The sequence below is a fragment of the Mesoplodon densirostris genome, chromosome 6 (assembly GCF_025265405.1).
Source record: "Mesoplodon densirostris isolate mMesDen1 chromosome 6, mMesDen1 primary haplotype, whole genome shotgun sequence".
In the NCBI taxonomy this organism is placed as follows: Eukaryota; Metazoa; Chordata; class Mammalia; order Artiodactyla; family Ziphiidae; genus Mesoplodon; species Mesoplodon densirostris.
The window spans coordinates 119,778,669-119,801,018 of record NC_082666.1 but is presented as its reverse complement, the minus strand read 5'-3'; the positions used below and the strand labels follow the sequence as shown (position 1 = coordinate 119,801,018).

The 22,350-nt window shown below is 53.5% G+C and overlaps 3 protein-coding genes across 11 annotated transcripts in view; 1 reads left to right on the top strand and 2 right to left on the bottom strand.

The window, feature by feature from the left end:
* Positions 1 to 9,566, top strand: part of BIN3 (bridging integrator 3) — a 52,882-nt gene extending 43,316 nt beyond the window's left edge. For both annotated transcript variants that reach the window (XM_060102520.1, XM_060102521.1), the window contains one exon: positions 235 to 9,566. In XM_060102520.1, coding sequence (XP_059958503.1) covers positions 235 to 381 — 147 coding nt within the window. In that variant the 3' untranslated portion in view covers positions 382 to 9,566. The remainder of the gene's footprint in view (positions 1 to 234) is intronic.
* On the bottom strand, positions 1,336 to 16,614 carry CCAR2 (cell cycle and apoptosis regulator 2). Of its 8 annotated transcripts, none has more exons than XM_060102518.1 (21): positions 16,510 to 16,614; positions 15,542 to 15,637; positions 15,179 to 15,270; positions 14,666 to 14,757; positions 14,348 to 14,462; positions 14,076 to 14,205; positions 13,795 to 13,891; positions 9,139 to 9,258; positions 7,197 to 7,419; positions 6,997 to 7,110; positions 6,522 to 6,685; positions 5,752 to 5,923; positions 5,433 to 5,663; positions 5,109 to 5,327; positions 4,327 to 4,471; positions 4,124 to 4,206; positions 3,297 to 3,443; positions 3,023 to 3,134; positions 2,744 to 2,932; positions 2,395 to 2,600; positions 1,336 to 2,169 (listed from the first exon to the last, which is right to left on the bottom strand). In XM_060102518.1, the coding sequence occupies exons 2-21, from the start codon at positions 15,597 to 15,599 to the stop codon at positions 2,125 to 2,127; spliced, it is 2,754 nt and encodes a 917-aa protein (XP_059958501.1). In that variant the 5' UTR covers positions 15,600 to 15,637; positions 16,510 to 16,614; the 3' UTR covers positions 1,336 to 2,124. The 8 variants fall into 8 exon arrangements, with proteins under 8 accessions (XP_059958501.1, XP_059958502.1, XP_059958495.1 ...); XM_060102519.1 differs by having other exon boundaries at positions 4,124 to 4,203; XM_060102512.1 differs by having other exon boundaries at positions 2,744 to 3,134.
* Positions 16,615 to 17,454: 840 nt separating this feature from the next.
* Positions 17,455 to 22,350, bottom strand: C6H8orf58 (chromosome 6 C8orf58 homolog). Its single transcript, XM_060101342.1, has 7 exons — positions 21,812 to 22,350; positions 20,166 to 20,674; positions 19,673 to 19,852; positions 19,454 to 19,562; positions 19,213 to 19,325; positions 18,908 to 18,990; positions 17,455 to 18,381 (listed from the first exon to the last, which is right to left on the bottom strand). The coding sequence occupies exons 1-7, from the start codon at positions 21,858 to 21,860 to the stop codon at positions 18,270 to 18,272; spliced, it is 1,155 nt and encodes a 384-aa protein (XP_059957325.1). The 5' UTR covers positions 21,861 to 22,350; the 3' UTR covers positions 17,455 to 18,269.

Here is a 22,350-nt window from a genome sequence, read left to right as displayed (position 1 = left end):
CAAGGACCCGTCGCTCCCTCTGCCACCCAGGCAGCGGGCAGTGAATGTTCCTGAAGGACCCGGGTCTGTGGTTGCCACGCAGCTCAAGGGGAGGGGCGGTGGTGGAGGGAGAGTGGAGTCCAGCCCTGCGCTCCGCTTCCCACAGGCTCCGGCCCTCCGCCCACCCACCCGCCGTGCCCGGGGGGCTGGTACCCTGGAGCCCCCACCGCTCACCTCCTCCCGTTCCCACCCCAGGTCGTGTACTACTCGGAAATGCACAAGATCTTCGGAGACCTGACCCAGCAGCTTGCCCAGCCCGGCCGTCCTGACGAGCAGCGGGAGCGAGAGAACGAGGCCAGACTGAGCGAGCTCAGAGCCCTCTCCATCGTGGCCGATGACTGAGCCCGGCCCTCGAAGACTCTGGAACACAAGTCGGCCTCTCTAGCCTACGCTTCACGAGCTCAGGCTCGGGCGTCAGGCAGCAAAGGGCCCTTGCCTGGGAGGACAGGGATAGCGGCACTCCTGCTGCACCACCCCAGCCCTTGGGAATGAGCCTGGCACCAGGAGCCCCGAGCAGGCTCTCGCCTCCCCACTCGTAGCAAGAACCCACAGACAGGTAAGCAGTGTAGACTGTCTTAGTCCCTAAAGAACCGTCCAAAGTGCATCCTGGCCTAGGGCCAGAGCCTGGGCCCTTGTCTGCTCCCTTGAGGTCTTAGCCTGGCTTGCACGGTTGGGATCACGTCTACCTCCAAAAGGGCCACCCTGGGGAGTCACCCACCCTCGCTGCCTTTTCACCTCAGACTCGCCTTTTCTGGGAGAGGCCTCGACACTGCCCTGGGCAACCTGAAAGCCACGGTCTCCCAGCCGCAACGGGCGCCTCACCCCAGCCTCTCGGCAAGACAGCGGCCGGCTCTGCCCACTTCTAGGCTTTGGGTCAACTGCAGGGCAGAGCCCCAAGTCTTGCAGCTTCCCTAGGAAGCTGGGACTCAACGCGTGTCAACAGCCTACCCCACAAAATGTCACAGACCGAGTCACAGGCCTCAGGGCCACAACAGTGGGTTTATGTCTCACCTGATTATTGGGGATTTTATTTTTCCAAGTAAAAAGTTTTCAATAAAATGTCCGTATATTGTTGTGCCGTAACTAAAGAGAGGAGGGGAGGAGCCACCCCGAGTCCTTCCCAGACCCCGCGGCAGCCCCTCTCCTGAGCAGCAGGCAGCAGAGCCCAGAGCTGCACCGCCCCCCCCCCCACCTGGAGGTGACAGCTGCGTGGAGCAGAGACTGCGCTGAGGGTTGGGAGGAGGGCGGAGCACAGGCAGACCCAGAAGAGGAGCGAGGGGAGAGTTACCAGGACACTTTGTTTTGACTTTGGTTTATTTAAAAAACAAAAAGCCAAAAAAAAAAAAACCAAAACAGAACACTTTATATACAAAGTCAAACTGAAACCACGGATTATGGAAAGAGGCGAGACTTATGGGGAACAGGGAAAAGGCTGGGCCAGAGCCAATACCACATTCTGAACACGGGGAGCCAGGGAAAAGAGGTGCTGGTTTCTTCTGGCAAGTCTGGGGTGGCTGGAACGGTGTTCACTGCCGAACACTGCCCACCGCTACACGCTCGCTAGCACTGACTGACTGTTCCTGCAATGGCCGCGGGAGACCCTTCCCCCCAGAACCTGCTCCTGAAACCTGGCAGGATTTGTGCCATCCGGAGGAAGGGGCTCTTACCCCCAGCCAGCTTCCGCGTCTGTTTCTTCAGTTTATTGGCATCAGACCTTATGACAGACTCAAAAAGCCTTTTCCTCCCCTGTCTTATTCTAAACTGGAAGAGGACAGGAGAAAGCACAAGACGAAAGGGCCCCAGGAGGAATCCCAAGGTAGAGGGCAAAATGACATTCGAGGGGTGCAGAAGATGTTGGATTTAGTTGCAAGTGGAACCGGCTTCCTCACTCACCCGTCCCACACGGCACAGACAGACCCCACCCTGACGGCCTGAGCTCCTCTACGGAGGCCGAGCGCAGGGGTCAGTCACCCCTGCCTATGGCTCCCAGGTCCTGCTCCAGCTTCCTTCTAGAACCAAAAGGGCTCTAACTTCAGCAGGCTCCATCGCCGACCTCACAGGATGGCAGCTCCCGCACCAGGCCTCTCAGTTGCTAGGCGCCGGCTCCTCCTTCTCCACCCAGCTGTCTGCCTGTTTGAAACGGATGTCACGAGAATCAGGACTCAGAGGAAGGGCCGAGGTCCGAGGACTACTGAGCACTTCCTCCTGGGAGACTCCAGCGTGCCAGCTGCTGACTGATCGATTCCCTAAGAAACCAGGAAGGAGGCGGAGGCGAGGCGAACCTGGGCCCGGCCCCGTGCCGGCTGCCCTGACCCAGCCTCCCCGCCCGGCGGCCGGCTCTCCCAGGAGGCTCACCTTTTCAACCATCCGCTGCACCTCAAGCTGCAGGGGGGTCAGGCGCCTTCGGAACTCCTGTAGCAGCCGCTGAAGCTGGTGCTTCTGTCGCTCCGCCGTCCGGGCCGTATCCTCAGCCTCAGCCAGCCGGGTTCTCAGCTCCTGCATTTCTGCGGCCAGCGTCTTATTCGTCACTTCAGTGGCTGAGAAGCGGTTATGGCTCTCCTCTGGCGGGGGAAGACAGGAAAGACTGCCAAGCTAAGGAGGGGAGTGTAGGGCCAGAGGCCTGGAGGCTGAGGGGCGGACCTCCCGCTCGGCTCCTCGCGTCTGCGCCGGGCCGTGACAGGTCCCCGCGCGGCCAGCCACTCACCCAGCTTCAGCTCCAGTGTGTGAATCTTGTTCTCCAGGTAGAGCCGCCCGCTGTCCTGCTGCTCCGCACGCTGCAGCAGGTTCCCCACGTTGATGAGGCTGCCGTTGTGGGACACCAGGCCCTTGTGCTCCACAGGGGCCGCGCCCGGCTTGGCGCTCTTCCCAGGAGGAGGTAGCAGATCCAGGTTCCCTAGACGGGCCGCGAAGAGACTCAGGGACGGTCCCGGGAGAGGGCAGCCTGCTCCGCCGTCCCCAGAAGGCCGCAGAGCACGGTACGCACCGAAGAGCACCTCCTCGGGGAGCCCCCCGTCCGGGCCCTCCGGGCGGCTGTACTGAAGGCTCCGATACTGGCAGATGTTCTGGGCCACCACCCTGCTGACCAGCTGTTTGGCCTGTAGGAAGCACACACCCCAGATGCCCACGGATGAGAAGGTGCAAGTCCCCCCACGATGGCGTGCAAGAACCTAGAACCACGGCATCCCGAGCCGCGCATGCACACGAGGATGTCGGGCGAGGCACCTCAGAGAGGCCTCGGGGGGGGCATGAGAAAGCACCTGCTCTGCGCTGAGCCGGAGCCCAAGGGTAAGCAGGATCCTCTCCAAGTCTCGCCGATGCAAGTAGCCACACCAGTTGGCATCAAAGAAGACAAAAGCAAGAAGACAGTCCAGAGGGAGCACAGGAGAGGGGTCCAGCTCCTTGGGCTAAAAGAGAAACAAGGATGAACAGGATTTACAAACAGGTCCCTTGATGCTAAATCACCCAGGACGAAGCCCTTATAAAATCAAGCCGCTTGATATTTAAAATGGATGACCAACAAGGACCTACTGTATATAGCACAGGGAATCCTGCTCAATGTTATGTGGCAGCCTGGATGGGAGGGGCGTTTGGGGGAGCATGGATACATGTACCTGAATGGCTGAGTCCCTTTGCTGTGCACCTGAAGCTACCACTACATTGATAATTGGCTATACTCCAACATAAAAAGAAAAGTTTAAAAAAAAACAAAAAAATCAAGCAGCTTGGCTGACACACTCACTCACACCCTTCCAGTTAGAGACCTGACCCTGGGCCAGGCAAGTCCCTTGGCCTGTAACCAAAGGCCTCTTTAGGGGCATTTTCGCCCCAGGGGGTGTCACACACAGAGGAACCTTGGGTGCTCCCAGGTCAGACAGCTCGCTCAGATCCGCCCTGACGGAGATACCAAAGTGCTCTCCTGGATCCTACGAGCATGCCATCCCGTAAGCCAAGAACCACCTTTCGTCTTTCGTCAATCAGAAGATGCCAGAGGTCATTCAGGAAAAGCGCCCCTTTCCCAGGAGTGAGTCAGAGGCCTTGCTAAGCTTCCCTGTCACTGAGAGCCAGAGAGGCACAGAGGTCTCACCATGTCCTGAAGGGATGAGAACTCCATCTCTGACTGATTCGAGGCAACCGACCGGACCTCGGAATCCTCCAGCTTGGCTCCTGCTACAGAAAGGTGAACTTGGAGCTGGGAGCACACAGGCCCGGACTGGCTCCACACACAGCCAGGACGGGAGCCACAGAGCCAGCCAGGACGCCGCCACCCGGGGCAGGCGCCAGACATACCGAACTCCTCCTCCCCATCGTCCCTCAGCAGCAGCAGTTCGGGGTCCAGGGCCATCTCGCAGAGGTCCTCGGACACCTCGCCCCGGGGTTTCTCTTCTTCCTCTCCCCCAGAAGATGGGGGTTTGGGCAAAAGCCCGTCTTCCTTCTAGGAGAAGCAGACCGAGATGATGAGAGGAACTGCCCCTGTGACTAACCAACAATAACAACGGTTAACATCTGTGCGTCAGCCGTGCTCAGGCACCGCGCCAAAGGCGCATACGCAACGTCTCATTTAACATACTTCGTTACATGGGGGTCACAGAGCAGACCGGGGCGAGCTCCAGACACCTGGGACTTTCCTCAAGAGTCAATCTCAGTCCCGTAAGAAATTTGTTTACTTGACAGTATTTAGGCAAGAAGACCCACGTACTTTAGAAATGTTTAAGAAAATGCAGTGTTCTAGTTAACCGTCAGGTGATCAAAACACCTGTACCGTCAAAGCATTCCTATTAATGGGGACTTCCGTGCTGCCGTGTCAACCACGCCTCCCTTGGCTGCTCCAGGCCCGCCTCCCTTCTCCCAGGTACACCAACCACCTCCGGGCTGCGTGGCCACGTGGGAGAGTTAAGCGCCCCGCACCTGAGTCACACCAGGGTCACAGAGCATGCGCGCAGTGAGCGAGGGGTGATGAGAGGAGACCCCTAAAGCACTCCGAGCAGCGCTGGTGCCAGACAGCGCCCCAGTTCTGTAAAGCATTACCATGTGCAGCCCCAGTGCCCGTGCACGGGGGCAGAGGTACTCACCGGCGGGGCATCTGACTCGGCAGCTGTGCCCTCACTCTGTACCTCATCCTTGGACTCCTTGGCCTCCTCCTTGACCGCTTCTTCCTCCTTGGCCGCCTCCTCCTTCTCAGGTTCAGGTGCGGCCACGACCTTTTCAGGAAGGCTCAGCAGCATCTTATAAATCCTATAGCCAAAATCCCTCTGCAGCATCTCCAGAAACAGCTCAGCCAACACCATCACCTGGTGGAAGAGGCAACAAGGGGTCACGAGCATCAAAAAATGGGGTGTTCCAAACCCCGCCATCCTATACGCCCTGCCCCACAGCCCCCAGACTCCTACACCTACCTCAAAAGAGATCCTTTCTTTTGGCCTCCGGTCCTCCACAATACTATGGATGGACAGATTTACACAGCTGGGGCGTGCCATGACAGCAGGTTCTAGAGGGGGTGGAGGGGCCTCTGGGAGATCGGTGTCCATTTCCTGCTGTGCAGTGACCTCTGGATTCTCTGCATTCTGTTTAGAGGTGTCTGCTGCCTGCTCTGATGCATCAGCTGCCTGTTCTGTAGGCTCTGTTTCCTGTGACGAAAAGTCAAGAGCTATGACCATCTGGGTCCAGGGGTTAGGGCCCCTAATTTCCCCACGTGTTCGTAAGGCTCGGCCTCACCACTGGCACCTCCTGGGGCGGGGGAGCTGCCTCTGCAGCCTTCTGCTGGCACAGGGCCTCCCACTCTTCCAAAGTAGGCATGATGGTCCAGATGTCCGGCAGGTACACCACCACGGTCTGGAGCCGCCTCGGGGGTCCCAGCTGCAGGTACTGAAACTCAGCAAAGCGCCACCTGCTCACAGCAAAAGGAAAAATGCAGTACTGACCCATGACATTCATGAGGGCTTCAGTTTCCAATCAGCATTTAATGAACACATACTGTGTGCCAAGCTCTGACAGTACAGAAATAAAAGATATAGACCAAGTCCTCAAGAAATGGTTAGGTGGCCCCCGCTTGCCACAACTAGAGAGAGCCCTCACACGGAAACGAAGACTCAACACAGCCAAAATAAAGAAATAAATTAATAAAGTCCTACCCCCAACATCATCTTTAAAAAAAAAAAAAAAAAAAAAGAAATGGTTAGTCAGTGGGGAGAGACAAGTAAGCAGACAATTACTATCCGAGGTGCCATGGCAACAAGAAGGAGCACGGAATGTGGCTGTGGGGCCACATCTGACGAGCCTTGGAGGGTCAGCTGGCCTTCAACACACTTACACACCCCTCACCATGCTCACGACCACTGCGAGGGCTGGAGGGGGTGTGTGGTCAGCAGGGACTAGGGAACAGACGGGAACTAACAGGTCAGAAAGGCCCAGCAGAAGCCTGGCTCCCTGCAGGGTCTCGCCAGCTCACTGGGCAGCCACAGACAACAGGTCAGGCAGCCACTCACCACTTGGTGCAGGCACTCAAGTCGATGCCAGTCTGGGCTTGCGCGCAGCGGATGGCAGTGCGGACGAGCACCTGCGGGTCGCCCTTGGGGTCGAGGCCGTCCAGAGAAGGAGACCACTCGCCCCCCACCAACACTACCTCCTCTTCTTTCTGGCCCAGCAAAAACTGCAGAAAGAGACCAGGGGTAAGAAATGAAAAACCAATCACGTGGGTCTCCCACAGGGAGGCAACCTGCCACCAGTGGGGAACAAAGGGTCCGCCACACTGGGGGCGGGAGGGGTATCTCTACCCATGAATGTGAACCCCACATAATTCTGATAAGAAAGAACATCTCTCAGCCATGCTGTCCTCCTGGTAAAACGACTGGTATCTCAGCCCCAAAACCCCGTTTCTATGAGTTCCTGAGCAGGAGCTGAGCTGACAGGAACTGAACATCATCAATGAGTGAGTCTTGCCTCCTGGGCTCCAGCTCTTACTTTAATTTGCTTCAGAGGATGTTCTGGCGTCTCCCTTGGCTCAGCCATGTCATCCACGAAGAGCATGCAACAACGATACAATTCCTCCAACCCCGGGGAAGAGAGCAGCAGTACCTGGTAGGGACGGCACAAAGGGGACACTCGAGAGCTTTCTCAGCCTCCAGCAACAGGACAAAGAGGCAGGAGCCCAGCCAACTCACCTTGGAACTGTAAGCAGGGTCACTGTCTGTGGGCGTGGGCTCAGCACCAGCGTCTGGAGCTGGCAACTTCTCAGAAGATGCCTGGATGCGGCTTGGATGATGGAGGGAAAAGGGCTGGCTCAGAGGGAAGGCCGACAGCCAGCTCAGATGCACAGCCAGAAAATCTGAGGGAACCAGCAGGGTGCGGTAACGGCGCTGGAGTTCTAAGAAGTCACAGGTGGAGCTATGGGAAGAAAGCAGGGAATTCCAGATTGAGCAAAGACTAAATTATTTTTAAAACTAGAACCATAAAAGACTTGAAAGAAAAAGGGAGCAGATTATTTTATAATCTGAGAAAAGAAGAGCTTTCTAAGTAAGACACTTCTGAAAAGATAAAAATGGATCAGACTTGACCACTAAAATGTTACAACCTCTAGTGGCAAAATAAAGTCAGTCTGGGGAAGGAAAAAATAAAAGACATCTGCAATATGTGACAGGGAAAAGGGTCACTGTCTTATATAAAAGGAACCCACAAGTCACTAACAAAGTTCACAAGTCTAAGAGAAAACTGGAAAAACTGACAGCAACAGATAACTTAGAAAAAGAAATGAGACTTAGAAGCTCATGAAAACATGCTCAATCTCACTCATAATTAAATTCAAATCAGGGTATCACTTTTCACCTATCAGACTGACAAAGATCACAAAGCTGGATAACACAGTGTTGGCAAAGGCTGGGGGTGCAAGAACCTCACACCTCGTGTGAGAACGTAAACCGATACCGCCTCTGTGAGAGGCCTGGCAATATCTGTCAAGGCTGACAGACCTGTGAGCCAGCTACTCCCTTTCTAGGAATTGAGCTCAATAAAATGCTTGCACCTGTCCACGCAGATGTATAGAGAAGGATGTTTATGATTACAACAATGTTTAGGATAATTAAAGACTAAAAATGGAGAACTGGTTAAATAAATTCTGGTCCATCCATTTAGTAGAATGCTGTGCAGTTGCTAAAAAGAATGAGATCAGTCTAATAAACTTTATCGTAGAATAAATTCCAAGACAAGTGAAAAAGCAAAAGTGCTGAACAGTATGTACAATAGGTTTCCAGTTGTGTTTTAGGAAAAAAACCGCAGCTGTGTGTGTGTGGCTAATTGTTAGCAGTCATGTTCTGACCACATGAGGAGGCTCTATATTCACCCCTCCAGTGGGGATGATGTGGGGACCAGTATCTCATCAGATTAACCTTGGGAGGCAGGTGGGTCAGCATGGAGAATAAGAGGCCCTGCCTGGGCCTGGGGAGAGGAAGCGGTGACAAGGGAAGAGCAGTGGCAGCCCTCCTTCCCTGCCACCTTGAGGAGGAGGTGCCAGGAGGTTGCCCTCACCTCTGCTCGGACGTAGGTGGACTTGGTTTCGGGGCCTTATCTCTAATACAGCAGCTGAAGCCCCGCATCTCCCCTGCTAGATGGAATCTGGAATTGCTCACCTACCTCTCAGTCCATCAGTTTCTACGTGTGAGAAGTAAGCTTGTGGGCCAGTGACCTCATACATGCTGCAGCACTTAAACAATAATTTAGAGCTTCCCTGGGAAACCAGTCCCAGGGTTCCTATGACCCACAGTTTCTACCTGACTTACAACTGGTACTGGGCACCTGGATTTTGATGGATAAGCCTTAATGATAGCCTGGCATAACAATTTCTGGTGATCAAATCATAAAGTTCTATCAGGGGTGCCCATGTCAGCGGTGCTATGCTGGTCAGAACTTGAGATTTTGAAGTAAAAAATCTGTCACAATAAAAAACAAAAATGAAACAAAAAGGTCATGAGCGCGCACGCACGCACACACGCACGTGTGCGCACGCACACACACACACACACACACTCTTACTCCCAGGCTACATCTCGCTTACACAAGAAACTGTTAGCAGCTACAAGTCTCAGCCCCCACCCCAGCCTCGCCACTCACCTGTCCACAGTGTAGGGAGTGAGATGGACTCGGTAAGGAGGCAGGTCATGCCTTGGTTTCTTAGCACCCCAAGGCTCTCCACCAGCGCGCTGTTTGCGTTTCTTGGAGTCATAGTCATCGCTGGAGGTTGATCCATTACCAGAAGGAAGAGACCACACTGTTACATACAGATTCAGTACATACTGGCCTAAAAAGAACTGGAAACAATCTGAATCCCCAACTTTAAAGATAAAGAAGCCATGCTAACAGTCATATAAGAGTGTTATAAAAGACATTAAGATGGATATTTAAATGCTTTTAATAACACAAAACCATTCATGTTAAACAAAAAGAATTATATGGAAACATTATATATACAGTAGTGCCTCAAATGTGCCAAAAAAGCTTTAAAAAGAAATAAAATATTAATGGTGGATACCTCTGACAGATAAAGGTGATGAATAATTTTCTTATATTTAGTAAAATTTTTTGAAATGAGAAAAAGAATTTAACTGATTATTTTTTTTTACCGAGATATATATACATATGGCACCATGCTACGGGTTCTGTCAAATTTCATTAAAAGAGACAGTTCTGGGGCTTCCCTGGTGGCGCAGTGGTTGAGAGTCCGCCTGCCGATTCAAGGGACGCGGGTTCCTGCCCTGGTCTGGGAGGATCCCACATGCCGCGGAGCGGCTGGGCCCGTGAGCCATGGCCGCTGAGCCTGCGCGTCCGGAGCCTGTGCTCCGCAACGGGAGAGGCCACAGCAGTGAGAGGCCCGTGTACCGCAAAAAAAAAAAAAAAAAAAAAAGACCGTTCTGGTAAAAACCCTTAACACTACACATTAGAGTCATAAAAATACTGAAACCCTTTGATCCAGTAATTTCACTCTTAAAAATTTATCCCAAGGAAGTTAATTCAGAAGAAGAAAAGAGGTTATATATATAGTACAAAAAATTCAAGCCAAGTAAGAAAACCACGTGTGGGACTTCCCTGGTGGCGCCGTGGTTAAGAATCCTCCTGCCAATACAGGGGACACGTGTTCGAGCCCTGGTCCGGGAAGATCCCACATGCCGCGGCGCAACTAAGCCCGTCTGCCACAACTACTGAGCCTGCGCTCTAGAGCCCGCGTGCCACAACTACTGAAGCCCCTGTGCCTAGAGCCCGTGCTCTGCAACAAGAGAGGCCACCGCAATGAAAAGTCCGCGCACCGCAATGAGGAGTAGCCCCCGCTTGCCGCAACTAGAGAAAGCTCGCACGCAGCAACGAAGACCCAGCACAGCCAAAAATAAAATAAATAAATAAATTTATATTAAAAAAAAAAACCACATGTGTATCTAGCAATCCTGAATTTTCATAGTAAATAAGTACAGTAATCATACAGCCATTAAAACAATTATGAGGATTACAGTGCAATATGGAACAGATGTTCGATAAGAACGTATAAAAAAATCTGAACTCAAAGATTTAAATTATAAAAAGTATGCATATATATAGATAAAGACTAGAAAAGAACACGGGGGGAAAAAGTGGCAGAAAGTAAATTTGCTTTTCAAAATTATTTTCTAAAGGTCTTTAAGAATGGCTACCTTGGGGATGGGGGGGAAGATAAGGGTAAGAGATTAAGAGATACAAACCACTATGTACAAAATAAATAAGATACAAAGGCGTAATGCACAGCACAGGGAATATAGCCAACATTTTATAACTTTAAATGGAGTCCAACTGCTATGTTGTACACCTGGAACTAATACAATATTGTAAATCAACTATACTTTAAACGTTCTTAAATGGCTACCTTTAAAGGGAAAGAGGGAATGATATATTTTTATAGTATTTTTAACTTTATATACTAGCATGCACTACTTTATACATTTTTGTAATAAATCACTTATTATAGTATCACTATGTTATGGGGGCAATAAAAAAAATAATAGAAGAGAAAAAACCTTTAGACCATCATAAAATGCCATACTGATAAGGGGAAAAAACCCCATGTCTCACAAGGGAAATAAAATCAATTGTCAATTCTTCGTGCTGAGGTAATGCTGAGTTGATTGTATTTACCAGAAGGTGTCTACTCTCTCCCTTTAGACCTGCCTGGGTTGTTTCCCTAGTCATTACACCCCTGAGTAACAAACCTGATGATATTTAACACGAAGTTTTTCTTCTTTTCTCATATTCCTGCCTGGGTAATTTCCTTGTTCATAGCATCTCCCTCCAAAAGCTGCCTTCTGATCTTGCCCTTGTGGGATGTCAGTGCCTCTGTGTCTCTAACAGAAGAACTGTCCAGAGTCATTTTGACAACTCTTTTCAGCTCACCCATGACTGAAGTGAACTCTTCAGTAAATGCTGTCAACCTCAAGTTAAAGTGGATGTTCCACTGAATCCTCTAAACTCAACGAGCAGTTTTCTCCCCTTATTGTGAATTGCCAGGAACAGGTTATAAGGCATGACCAGTGGAAGCCAGCTCCGTAACCTCAGCAGGATACTGAGATGGTATATCCAGCTGGATAGCCCTGGTCAAAAACCGCAGTAGTTCAGCATTAGCAATCCAAAGGAGACGCTGTTTCCTGCCTCCCAAAACCTGAAGTTCAAAGTAAAACCTGGTTTCCAGTCAGACGCTAACATGGGTGACTCCATTATAAATTGTTGTTCCCCCTCAGGGTGACCTCATTCCTACTGCCCCCTTTGCAGAATGACTCTGCAAATTCTCTCTACTGACTGACGATAATATCTCCCTCCCAATGGTCATGTCTCCTTTCTCGAGAAGCCATGACACTGAAGCATTATGGCCAAAGTAACAGAACATAGGTCTTGCACGGGGCTCGGCATGTCCAGGACAATCAAATGCAACTGGCTATATAGAAAGGCTGGATGTGAACCTAAAGCAGAAAGTCAATAGCAGCCACTGATTTTCACCCAGGCTACATTATCCCTGAGGGCACCTGCTGTGATTTTGAATGAAGCATTTAATAAACTCACAGAATGAGAGGTGGAAAGTCCTTGGAAATTCTGAAGACCAAGAAGATGGGTGTATGCAAAACGTATACCAGTAACTTGAGAATGAAAGAGTGTTGCAAGCAGAGACACTGTGGAAAACAATCCCACACAATCAAAGCTTTCCCGCCTCCTTAGTGTTCACGTGACCTATCCCGAGGGAACAAACAGTAGCTTCAGCACAGAGACTAGCTACATCACTTTGCCTGAACTGTTTCTCTGAGGAACTCCATGCTCCTTTTACACGTTCTCAGTGGACTGCATTCTCAGCCCTTACCATGTAATAATCTACTGGCCTCTGGGAACAGGGGGCTGTTTCCTTCTCAGAACAGTTCTTATTTCAGAAGAGAACTAGAACATGAGAACACTTTCTAGAGTGATGGAAATGTTCTATATCTTAATAGGGGTGAGAGTCACACAGGATTTTCCATTTGTCAAAACTGTCCATCTAAGATTTGTGCACATCAACCTAAATAAATTCTACCTTAAAAAAAAAAAAATCAAGTACAAGGCAGGGAGTCGATGAAAAAGAATGGCAGATACGGATACTTGTTTAAGCTGGGTGATATGAAGGTTCATCATCCTCTTTTACTTACTATGCTTATACTTGAAATTTTCATAATAAAAAATTAAAATGAAGACGGACAGAACTAGAAAAAGTCTTTAAAAGCAAACTAGTCTAGAGCATAAGCCCTAGGGATATAAACAAAAGCTTTTAGGGAGAGAGTGAGGCAGGATAAGGAACATGTGAGGCAGAGAGAACGGGCAGCGTGCTCCTCCTGGCGGCCCCCAACGCTCACAGATGATACAGGATGGCCTGGGACGCCCCAAAGGCCCAAATCCACCACGCCTGCTCCACACAAGGCCATGTCTGCATGTCCACGGCACAGACCTGGATTTCTGGGCAGAGTGCAACACACACAGTCTATCACACCACTGAACTAACTGTACAGGGTAATTAAAGAAACACATTTTATACTAAGAATTAAATTATGCACTGGAGGAAACTAAAAGACAAAACAAACACACAAACATAAAAAAACAGAAACAGACTCACAGGTATAGAGAACATACTGGTGGTCACTAGAGGGGAGGAGGTCGGGGGGAATGGGCAAAATAGGTGAAAAGGTATTAAGAGGTACAAACTTCCAGTTATACAGCAAGTCATGGGGATACAGCACAGAGAACATACTCAATAACACAGTAATAACTTTGTATGGTGACAGATGGTAACTAGCTCTTGTGGTGATCACCTCGTAACGTATAAAAATATCCAATCTACTGGTGTAATATTGTAAATTATGCTTCAATTTAAAAAATACACTACAAAGTTACTTTTTTTGGACAATTACTATTTTCTTGATAGTTTTGATTCTTGGTGTCTCAATCTTATGCATGAGAAATAAAAAGGGAAATTATATATTAAAAAAATTCAATGTGATACTTTGAAAAATGAATTACACCAAATCCCTACTTGCTGAACCAGCTGATGACGTTCTGATATTTGTATATACATCTCAATGTATCAGCCTATTTCAGGGTAAAGGGACTAGGATCTAGCTGTAGAAAGAGAATGTTATTGTCAACAGGTGGCAAAAAAAAAAAAAAAAAAGGGACATTCTCTTAGAGGCAAATAAAATAAAACACCTTTCCTTTCTTGCTCGATCATCCTCTTACCTTCGGCCTGGATCCAATCGTCCATGAGGGCCCCGAGCAGGAAATCTGTTCAGGTGGCTCAGATGAAGTGTGTGGGATGTTTGGAAGAGACTCAGAGCTGCAGAAAGGAAATGGCTGGTGACTCAAAACCCCTAAATATTTGCCCAGCTTTCCTGTACCTTTCTTCCAGTGCGTGAAATACCCACATCTATTCTGAGAGCAGCAACCTAACAGTTACAAGTCCATTCATCCCGAGTACCCCATAAAGCCACACCCCCAATATCCATGCCACTGGTACTCACGCTTCTGAGGAAAGAGTGGGGGAATCCGGTGAGGCTGGAAGATCAGCTGGGGCTGGGCTCCCAGAATCCCTTGCTTCTGGCCCAGGGCTGCCACATGTAGAAGGGGAGGTGCTGGGGACTTCAGTAGGGGCTGCAGGACAGTAACCAGGAAATTCAGGGCATCCCATAGCTGACCTGTGCACTACCTTGGAGAGATGCAGCCCCAACCCCTTGATCAAAGTAAGGTTCCCTCCCACCCCTTTCCAATAAACATGCCAAGGAGAGATGAATACCTGGTTGGAGAGCGTTTGCACCTTGACAGCATTCCAGGGCACTGCCTGGCCTGGGTTGTATGCAGCCTTCACCAGCACCTTCTCACCCAGCTGGGGCAGCCGGCCCTTCACCACACTGCCAGCACACAAGCCAGGAGACCCAGTCAGGAGAGAAACCCTGGCCAAGCCACCCTGACTGTCCCTATGAGGCCCTTGCCATCAAGATTTCCCACACCTTGCATGACAACAGCAAAGCAATGGCATTACAGGGGACCCACCAGCATGGTGACAGAACTGAATCCAATAAGCATTTCCAGAGGGGATCAGCCTCAAGCCTACCTTAGCTGAAAAAAGACCTCTTCATCCACCACCCCAAAGTAGTCATGCAAACTGGTAACAATGCCAGTGAAGACCCGCTGCTTCTCTCCACCCTATAAGAGAAGAGTGCAGTTTAAAGGGAATAGGGAGCATGTGTCCATGCTCTGCCATTAGCATCTCATGTTCATCCACCCCGCCCCACCCCCAGCTCAATCAGAGTACTGCACAGATTCCCATGGAAGGAAGCATATGTACAGGGGACATAATCAATCTACTGGGGGTGGGGAGTCATGCTGATTCTTGGGTCATAAGCTTCTTCTAGGATTTCCAGTTCTTTAACTCCAAGAAGCACCCTAGAGATCTCCCTAGAGCCAGAACCTAGGACTCCCCAGTCCCAGATGTCTAGTCGCCTCTGGACTGGCCGAGGACAGGAGCGTCAGGAAGGACGAACACTGTGATGTAAGATTGAAAGCCTCGGGCAACCATGCATGCTGGGGAAGTCCCGAAACTCACTAGATAGGATGCCCAACCTACCTGAAGGTGCCTGGCATTTTGGGACAGGTCTGTGGCCACAGGAGGAGTGAGCAAACCAGGAGGAGGACCCAGAAGAGATGTTGAAGCTGCGCCTATTGGAACACAGAAGCGATCCAGAAACGGCACCTACCGTTTTAAGCACTAGATTCAGCTAGAGGAAACAGTAAACCCAAAGAGCAAAGTGGATCCAAGCATGTCCCACACAGGGTCTCGCCGACAACTACTGTGGTCATGTTTTTTTCCTGAGAAAAGTCAGCAGCAAATTGCACTCCACCAGGGAAACCCCAAAAGCCACATTGTGAAAGACTAACTCCAAAACACACACTTCCCAGTACTAGGCCAGGTAGAGATAAAGGTGATCACCTGAGAAGTTGCGTCCCCCTGGTAGTGGGTTGATCCGCTGGCGCTTAAACTGGGACATTGGGAATGCTGTCCTCTTTCAGAGTCTTGGGGGAAAACCTTCAATCAGAAAAGAAGTGAATTAACAGCTCACAGGGAAATTTTCCATCTACCCCAAAAAAGGAACTAAGGATCTTAAGGAAAATGGACAGATGGATACTGAGAATGAAAGGAGGAGACGGATGATGAGAATATGAAAAGGAGCAGGAAATGGAGAAATTACAATGTTCCAGTCGGCCCTCACAATAATCTAGCGGTGGGTGATACTGTTATACTCTTTCAACGAAAAGAAAACTGAAGCTCGGAGGGACTGAGACTTGCCCGAGGCCACATAACCAGGTAGGTACAAAACTAGGACTCACACCCAGATCTCCCGACAACTTAGATCTCCTCTCACTATGCCACGCCACCCTCAGATGGCTGGGGAGAGTGGAGGGTTGGAAAGAACCCCGATGACATTCATTCATTCAATGCATCCGCCAAAGAGCTCCACGCAAGGCCCGGAAAAATGGAGGAGGCTGCTGCCGGAGAGGAGATGGTGTGGGCCCTCTCCCCGGAAGCCCGGCCCGTTGTTCCCCGGACGGGCGGGTGGGAAGACAGCTCCGTGGCACGGCCGAACGTGAATCCGGCTGCGCGCCCGCCCTCTTGCTCCCGCACTCCCCGGCCCTCGGCTCCCACCTCAGCAGCCGCCGGCGCCGAGTCTCCCGGGGCGGGCCGCGGCCAGGCCACCGTGGGAGGACGAAGGCGCGCAGCTTTTCCTCCTCCCGCCCGCCCCCAGGGCCGAGACCGTTGCCAGGGAGACGGAACTTGCAGGCCGAAGGGGGGCTCGGCCCGTTCCGCGCCCGGCTCATCTTCGAGGCCCGGCCCTCGCAGCCCCTCGGCCAGGGGAGGGGCGAAGAGGCAGAAGGGCGGCGGAAGGCCCCCCAACCCACCTGCGGGCCAGGGCCGCGACACCGGGGGGACAAAGACACCCGGAACCACCAGAGCCGCTGCTGCTGCCGCCACCGGAAGCGCCTCTACGGAAGCGCGACCACTGGTCGGAAGCTGCCTCTCTCCCGGATATGGTCCCTCCCTCCTCTCCACTGACCTGTCCCTTCCCCCACCCCGGCCTGCCATCCCGCTCCAACTGGGGAGCGGAAGTGCGCTTTCCCCGATCGGATGCGCGTTAGGAAGCCGCGCCTCAGTGGTGTCCTCTCTTACGTGTCCCATTAGAAAAGCAGGCTTCGGAGAATTGGTTCCTGGCCCCAAGACTGCTGGAGCTGGAGCCCCAAACATAAGGGAGCACCTGTGCCTCATTCTGGCAGATCCCAAGACCGCAGCAGCAAGAGAACCAGCTGACTGGAGGAGGAGGAGGAGAACCAGCTGACCTCCTCCCGACTGAAGGAGGAGAATGCATGATCAGTGGCCATTTCCAGAAGACATCCCTGTGTCTGATTCAACCATCCCTAGCCCTACCCTTCTGTTGACGGCACACCCCTCCACACACACCTCCTGGGTACCTGCAGGAGACTAAACTTTCCCCCTTTCTCAATTAACAAAGAGCTAGGAACCTAATAGGCTATGTAGTAAGATAAACCTCCACAATATTTAGGTATACATTTACAAAGAGTTCGTTCTCACAGTCATTTCCTTTAGTCCTCACATCAGCCCTTGGGGGATAAGGAGGTCAGGAATTAGTGTCCTAATTCTCAGCTATGAAACCTGAGAGACTTCAATGAAATGACTTGCTCAAAGTCTTGCCGCTAATCACTGGCCATTTTAGTCCCCATTAGCAATCCCAGTTCCCCCCTTACCCTCTGACCCATCACCCTCCAGTCTAGCCTCCCTCCAACACCCTTTCCTATTCATTTAACATTCACCAAGCACTTTGAGACAGTTTAATCTCACTTTACCCTCAAAACAAGCCTGTGAGGTAGGTAGGACAGGCATCATTATACCATTTGGGAGATTAAGTGGGAAGCTATGGCTCAGAATAGTTAAGGGATTTTTGTCAAGGTCTAAAAGCTAGTATGGACCTCTGGTTTCAGCTGTGACATGGAAAGGCTAGTAAGGAGTAAAGCAGCTGAGAATAGACCTTGAAGATTACTCTGCTGTTCCTCATGTTGTCCTTGACTCCCATCCCTGGTGCAGTCTTCAGGCAAGATTCAATGCAGAGGCAGCCAAGAGAGCATGCTTCTCTGTCCTGGGGCTGCCCATGCAAGTATGAGGAGGAAGGGAGGACTCCAGATCAGTAACTGCCCGCTCAGGAGTGAAGGTCAAGTCCATCGTTCTGCAGTTACCTCACCCTGAAGACTGACTCTTTGAGTGCATGATTCCAGAGAGACGGTTGGGATTCAGCCAGTTCACAACACTGACAGTCCCACAGTCCCCAGCGACACGCTGGGCCCCAACAGATCACCACGCCAAACGCACTCCATGGACGCCAGATGAATCAGTAAGTTCACATTGCCTAAGCCCAGGGATTTCTGGCAACCAGGGAGGAGCCCGAGAGCTGCTGCACCTTGGGGCCTCTCAGGGACCCAGGGTTCCTTGGCTGCTCAGAGGAGAAAGACTCAGCCCTTGCCTCAGAGAGAAAACTGAGCGTCAACAGCTTTTCCTGGCAGTGCCCAGAAGCAGCAACAGGGCAGAGGGCGAGGAAGAAGATTTCACTGCACTCCCCCCAGCTGGGGTTACATCCCTGCACCAGGAAGTCTCAGCATACAGTAAGGTTTTTTGCTCGTTGCTTCTTAACCACTAATGATGGTATAAAGGTCTTCTGGAGGGTTCGGCCTGGAGGCCTTTCCGGGAGGTCCCTTGATGCGATCCTGTGGAGAAAGAAAGGAGGCGCTAGGCTAGGAGGAAGAAACAAAGGTAACGATGGCCCCAGAGTTGACCAAGCATGGTGGGAGGCCTGGGGATATTAATTGACAGGGATAATCCCCCCTGGAGAATTATTCAGTATAGACCCCTACCCCCCAAGCCCCGGCATCCACTGTGGCATCCTGTGTGCCCTACCTGGCTTTCCTGGGGAAACCCAGGGAGGTGACCTAAGTTTCAGCTTTGAGGGGTGAGGGCTTGCTGGGCTTACGTGACGATTTCCCATCTTTTGGTCCTGGCTCTGCCACTGACTCACCGTGTGGCCTCGGGAAAATGACTTCCCTCCCCAGCCCAGTCCTCAGCCTCCTCACCCATAAACGGGGTGCTTTAACCACTTTCTGTTTCTTCCAGCACCCTCTCCAAGACTACGTCTCTCAAATTTTGCAGGGACGAAGATAACAACTGACAGCGCAATCCTGGCATCCTAGCTCATCAGGCTCCTCCCTCTGCCCTGGGCTGGGCCACAGGACTCACCTGGGGGCAGAGCCATCAGGAGGGGCAGCGGCTTCAGCAGGTCGAGGGCTCCTCCACCGGATCCGGTTGAGCAGGACCTTGACCTTGTTCCAGTGGGAGAGATCCCGCTGAGCAGAGGGTGAGAGGGTCACCCAGGGCCCCTCCCCAAAACGTACCCCTGACCAAGCTCCCAGAGATAGCTGTCAGCACAGCCAGGGCAAATCACCTGTTCCAAACAGGAACCCTCTCGTTTTCTAGCACACATCCCAACCACCCCCGACCTCCACCGCATCCTGTCACCTGCCCCCATGTAATCCCTCACCTACCCTGTGCCCCTGGGAGGATGGAAAGGTGTGAGCTGGCTCTGCCAGGGCCTCTGACAGCCTGGAAGGGCTGGCGCTGGGCACCCCTACCTTTGGGGGTGAAGCTGTTCTTGCTCCTTTGGAAAGAGAATCCAGTTACCCAAGGCCAGGAACAGGAGGGCACTCGTCAAGCCCAGGGCTCAGGGGGTCTGCCTGTAGGGACCTGGGCAGGCAAGATACAGGCGGAGACACAACTGCGCCTCACCTGTCTCCTCTGTCTGGCTGAGCCACTCCCACTGCCCGTGTACCTCACTGCCCGGGGCGTGAGAGGGTGGAGGTGAAGGCGCCAGGGCCGGCTCCTCCTCTTTAGGATCCTGTGCACAAGAGAGACAGGCTTTCAGGGCCTGGCTAGAGGGCTGAGGCTGTTCTGAAGGGAGTCCTGGTTCCAGGGCCCCCCCCCCCATCCTCTTCATCCCCCACTCACCTGCCTGCCCGCTGGCCCGACCGCCCACGGCTCTCTCACCCCGGGGGCCCTCTGCGTCCGCAGCTGCAGGCAGAGGCGCTGCAGCCTCGCCATCTGCTCCAGCACCAGGCACAGGTGTTCCAGGTAGCGAAGACCCTGCCCTGGGAGGCAGGCCCAGGCTTCAGGCCCCAAGCCCCCCACCTGTGGGACGTAGTGAGGCAGGGGAGAATTCTGAACTCAACCAGACTCACACCCTAAGGGGCCCGCAGATGGGGGCAGGATGAGTGAGAGGAGGGACGCACACCCAGCTGGCCTCCCAGTGCCCAGCCAGGCAAAGTGCCAGGCAGGCCCTGGACCTGCCCACCTCCACACAGCTGGGGGGCGGGGTGAGGTAAGACGTTCTCACACAACCCGTCAATGAGGGGTAAGGAAAGCCCCACCCCGAGAGAGCTCCAGGGAGAAGAAGTTGGGGGGCGGGGGCATCTCCATCCCACGCTTGAGAGTTGGCACTCACCACCTCTGCTTCTTCCAGGCCTGCCTCTAGGTCACTCTCTGACTCGGTGGCCTCCTGTCCTCCTGCTCCAAAAAGGGGCATTTCATACTCAGGGTTGCTTGGCGGCTTTGGGGAGCGGTGGTGTGACAAGCTGGCAGAGGAAGCCGGGAGCTGGCGGGACCGCTCCAGCACCTGCTCCAGCTTACGGCTGGCTAGAAGCCGGCTTAGGCGGGCAGGAGGCTCCATGGCACCCAGGGCCAGGGGCTCAGCGCTCCGCATGGGCTCAGAGTTCAGAGAGTCTTGAGAAAGGCCCGGTGAGGTGGCTAGGGACCTGTCCCCAACTGCCATCTCCACTCCTGAGTCCTGGGAGGCCAGTTTGAGAAGCGGCACCTGCCTCCCAGGTGCTCTCAGCCGGCCATGCCCCTTGCAGGAGTCTGCCGACCACCCTGGAGCGGCATCCGGGATCCGTCTGTAGGTGCTGGTGACTCCAGGCACTACACAACCACGTGCCAGGTCCTCACCAGCCCCATCTGCAAGGAGAGTCAGTCATCAGGCTGGGCAGGCTGCCCCAACACCCCCGACATTCCTGGCAGCTGGTGACATTCCCTGAGGAGGAGTGTCCTGGGGCAGAGGTGACAGGAGGAGACTGGTCGGCCACAGCCCCGCCCAGATCTCTCTCCAACCCCGGCTGGGAGATGTTAGAATGGGGTTCCCTTTACAAAAGTAATTGTTAGTGATATCTGCCTTGGAGGGGTGAGCACTTTTTCTTCCAGGGAGCCCTCGTGCTCCAGCCCCTGAGCTTGGCCTAAGACCTCTGAGCCATAACTGGGGAGCGGTAGCCTCTTCAGCTGCTCCCCATGGGGAAGTATGACTGTGCCCCAGCCTCAGGGAGAGGGGGAAGGGCGCAAAGAGGGAAGCCGGGGCCCAAACTGGCATCAGGATGCAAAAGGAAGTCCGTCCTGGAATTCCTGGGGGGAGTTGGGTAGTAAAAATAACAATCGCTATAACCATTGTGGACTTTTGTTCTTTTAAGTGAGAAACAGAAGGTTTTGGAGAGTTGAAAAGGAAAAATTTAAACGGAGGAAAGGGAACCAGGCGGGCAGGAGGAGAAGCAGCGTGATCGCCCATCCGCTGTCCTCTCCTACAGCTGTCCTGGCCTGTGCCAGGCTCTCCTGCGATCTGGGTGCCCCGATTGTAAGGATGCAGAAACGGAGGCTGGAGACGATGGAGGGCCGCCTTCGTCTCCCTGCCCGCCACGCGGGAGAGCTGGAACGGGATGCCAAACCAGGCCCCTCTGGGCAAGGAAGTCGACCAGGAAGTCCACCCCTGCGCGGCTCCTTTGGAAAGGGGTCCGCCGCCGCGGAGAGAGATTTTCGCAACTGCGAGCTGGGGCAGGGGCCGGTCAGAGGAGGATCCAGACAGGGAATTAGAGGGAAGTGGACCCGGAGGAAATGGGATGGAGGTGGCGGTCGGTTTAACGCCAGAAGCCAGAGGGTCTCCAACGGGCAAGGCGCGATCCCCCGGCCCTTCCTAAGGGAAGCAGAGAGGAGGGTGCAGCGAAGTCGGGCGGGCTGTGCCGGGTGGGGCGAGGAGCGCAGACAGGGGCCCGGGCGCGGGAGTCGGCTCCAGGCCAAAGGTCCCGGCCGGCCCCGGGGTGGGCGACTCACCCCGGCCGCCCAGCGGCTCCACGGCGAAGACGCGCCGCCGGCCCAGCATGGCCCCAATCCCGGCCCCGACACGGCGCCCCGGCCGTGGCCGCTGCAGCCGGACGGAGCGATCCCGGCCGGCGTCCCCGCGCCGCTGTCGGGTGCGCGTCCGGACCTGGCTGGGCGAGGCCCCCGGACACTCCCTGCGGGGATGGGGGAGGGACGGCGGGAGGGGTGCGCAGGTGTGCGGGCGCTCCGAGAGGGGCCGCGGGGGCGGGGCCTGGTCCCAGCCACCCACCCCGCCCCCAGTGCCCGCGGGGCGCGGCCCCCGATCTGCGGTCCTTCGGGCCCCGGGCGGCCCCTCACGGCCGGCCCCGGACGTGGAGCGGGGAGCCCTGACCGGAGACGCCGTCTGGTTCGTGGCGCGGGGTCACCCCGCCCTCGGTTTCCAAGCGGGGTCTGTCTTCCTGCCGCCGAAATGAACCCGGGCGGGGATGGGGGGCGGCGGCGACCGGACGCGACCGCGGAAGGAAATGGAGCCGCACGTGCAGGCGGAGGGA

Coding starts and splice junctions, on each gene's coding strand:
- CCAR2 (XM_060102512.1), bottom strand. CDS start 15,599: ATGTCCCAGTTTAAGCGCCAGCGGATCAACCCACTACCAGGGGGACGC. Junction 5,328..5,432: donor AAGAAAGGATCTCTTTTGAG/GTAGGTGTAGGA, acceptor CTCTTCCACCAG/GTGATGGTGTTGGCTGAGCT. Junction 3,444..4,123: donor TCTCATCCCTTCAGGACATG/GTGAGACCTCTG, acceptor TTTCTCTTTTAG/CCCAAGGAGCTGGACCCCTC.
- C6H8orf58 (XM_060101342.1), bottom strand. CDS start 21,860: ATGCTGGGCCGGCGGCGCGTCTTCGCCGTGGAGCCGCTGGGCGGCCGG. Junction 20,675..21,811: donor GGAGCCGCTGGGCGGCCGGG/GTGAGTCGCCCA, acceptor CTCTCCTTGCAG/ATGGGGCTGGTGAGGACCTG. Junction 18,991..19,212: donor CATCCTCCCAGGGGCACAGG/GTAGGTGAGGGA, acceptor CACTGGAACAAG/GTCAAGGTCCTGCTCAACCG.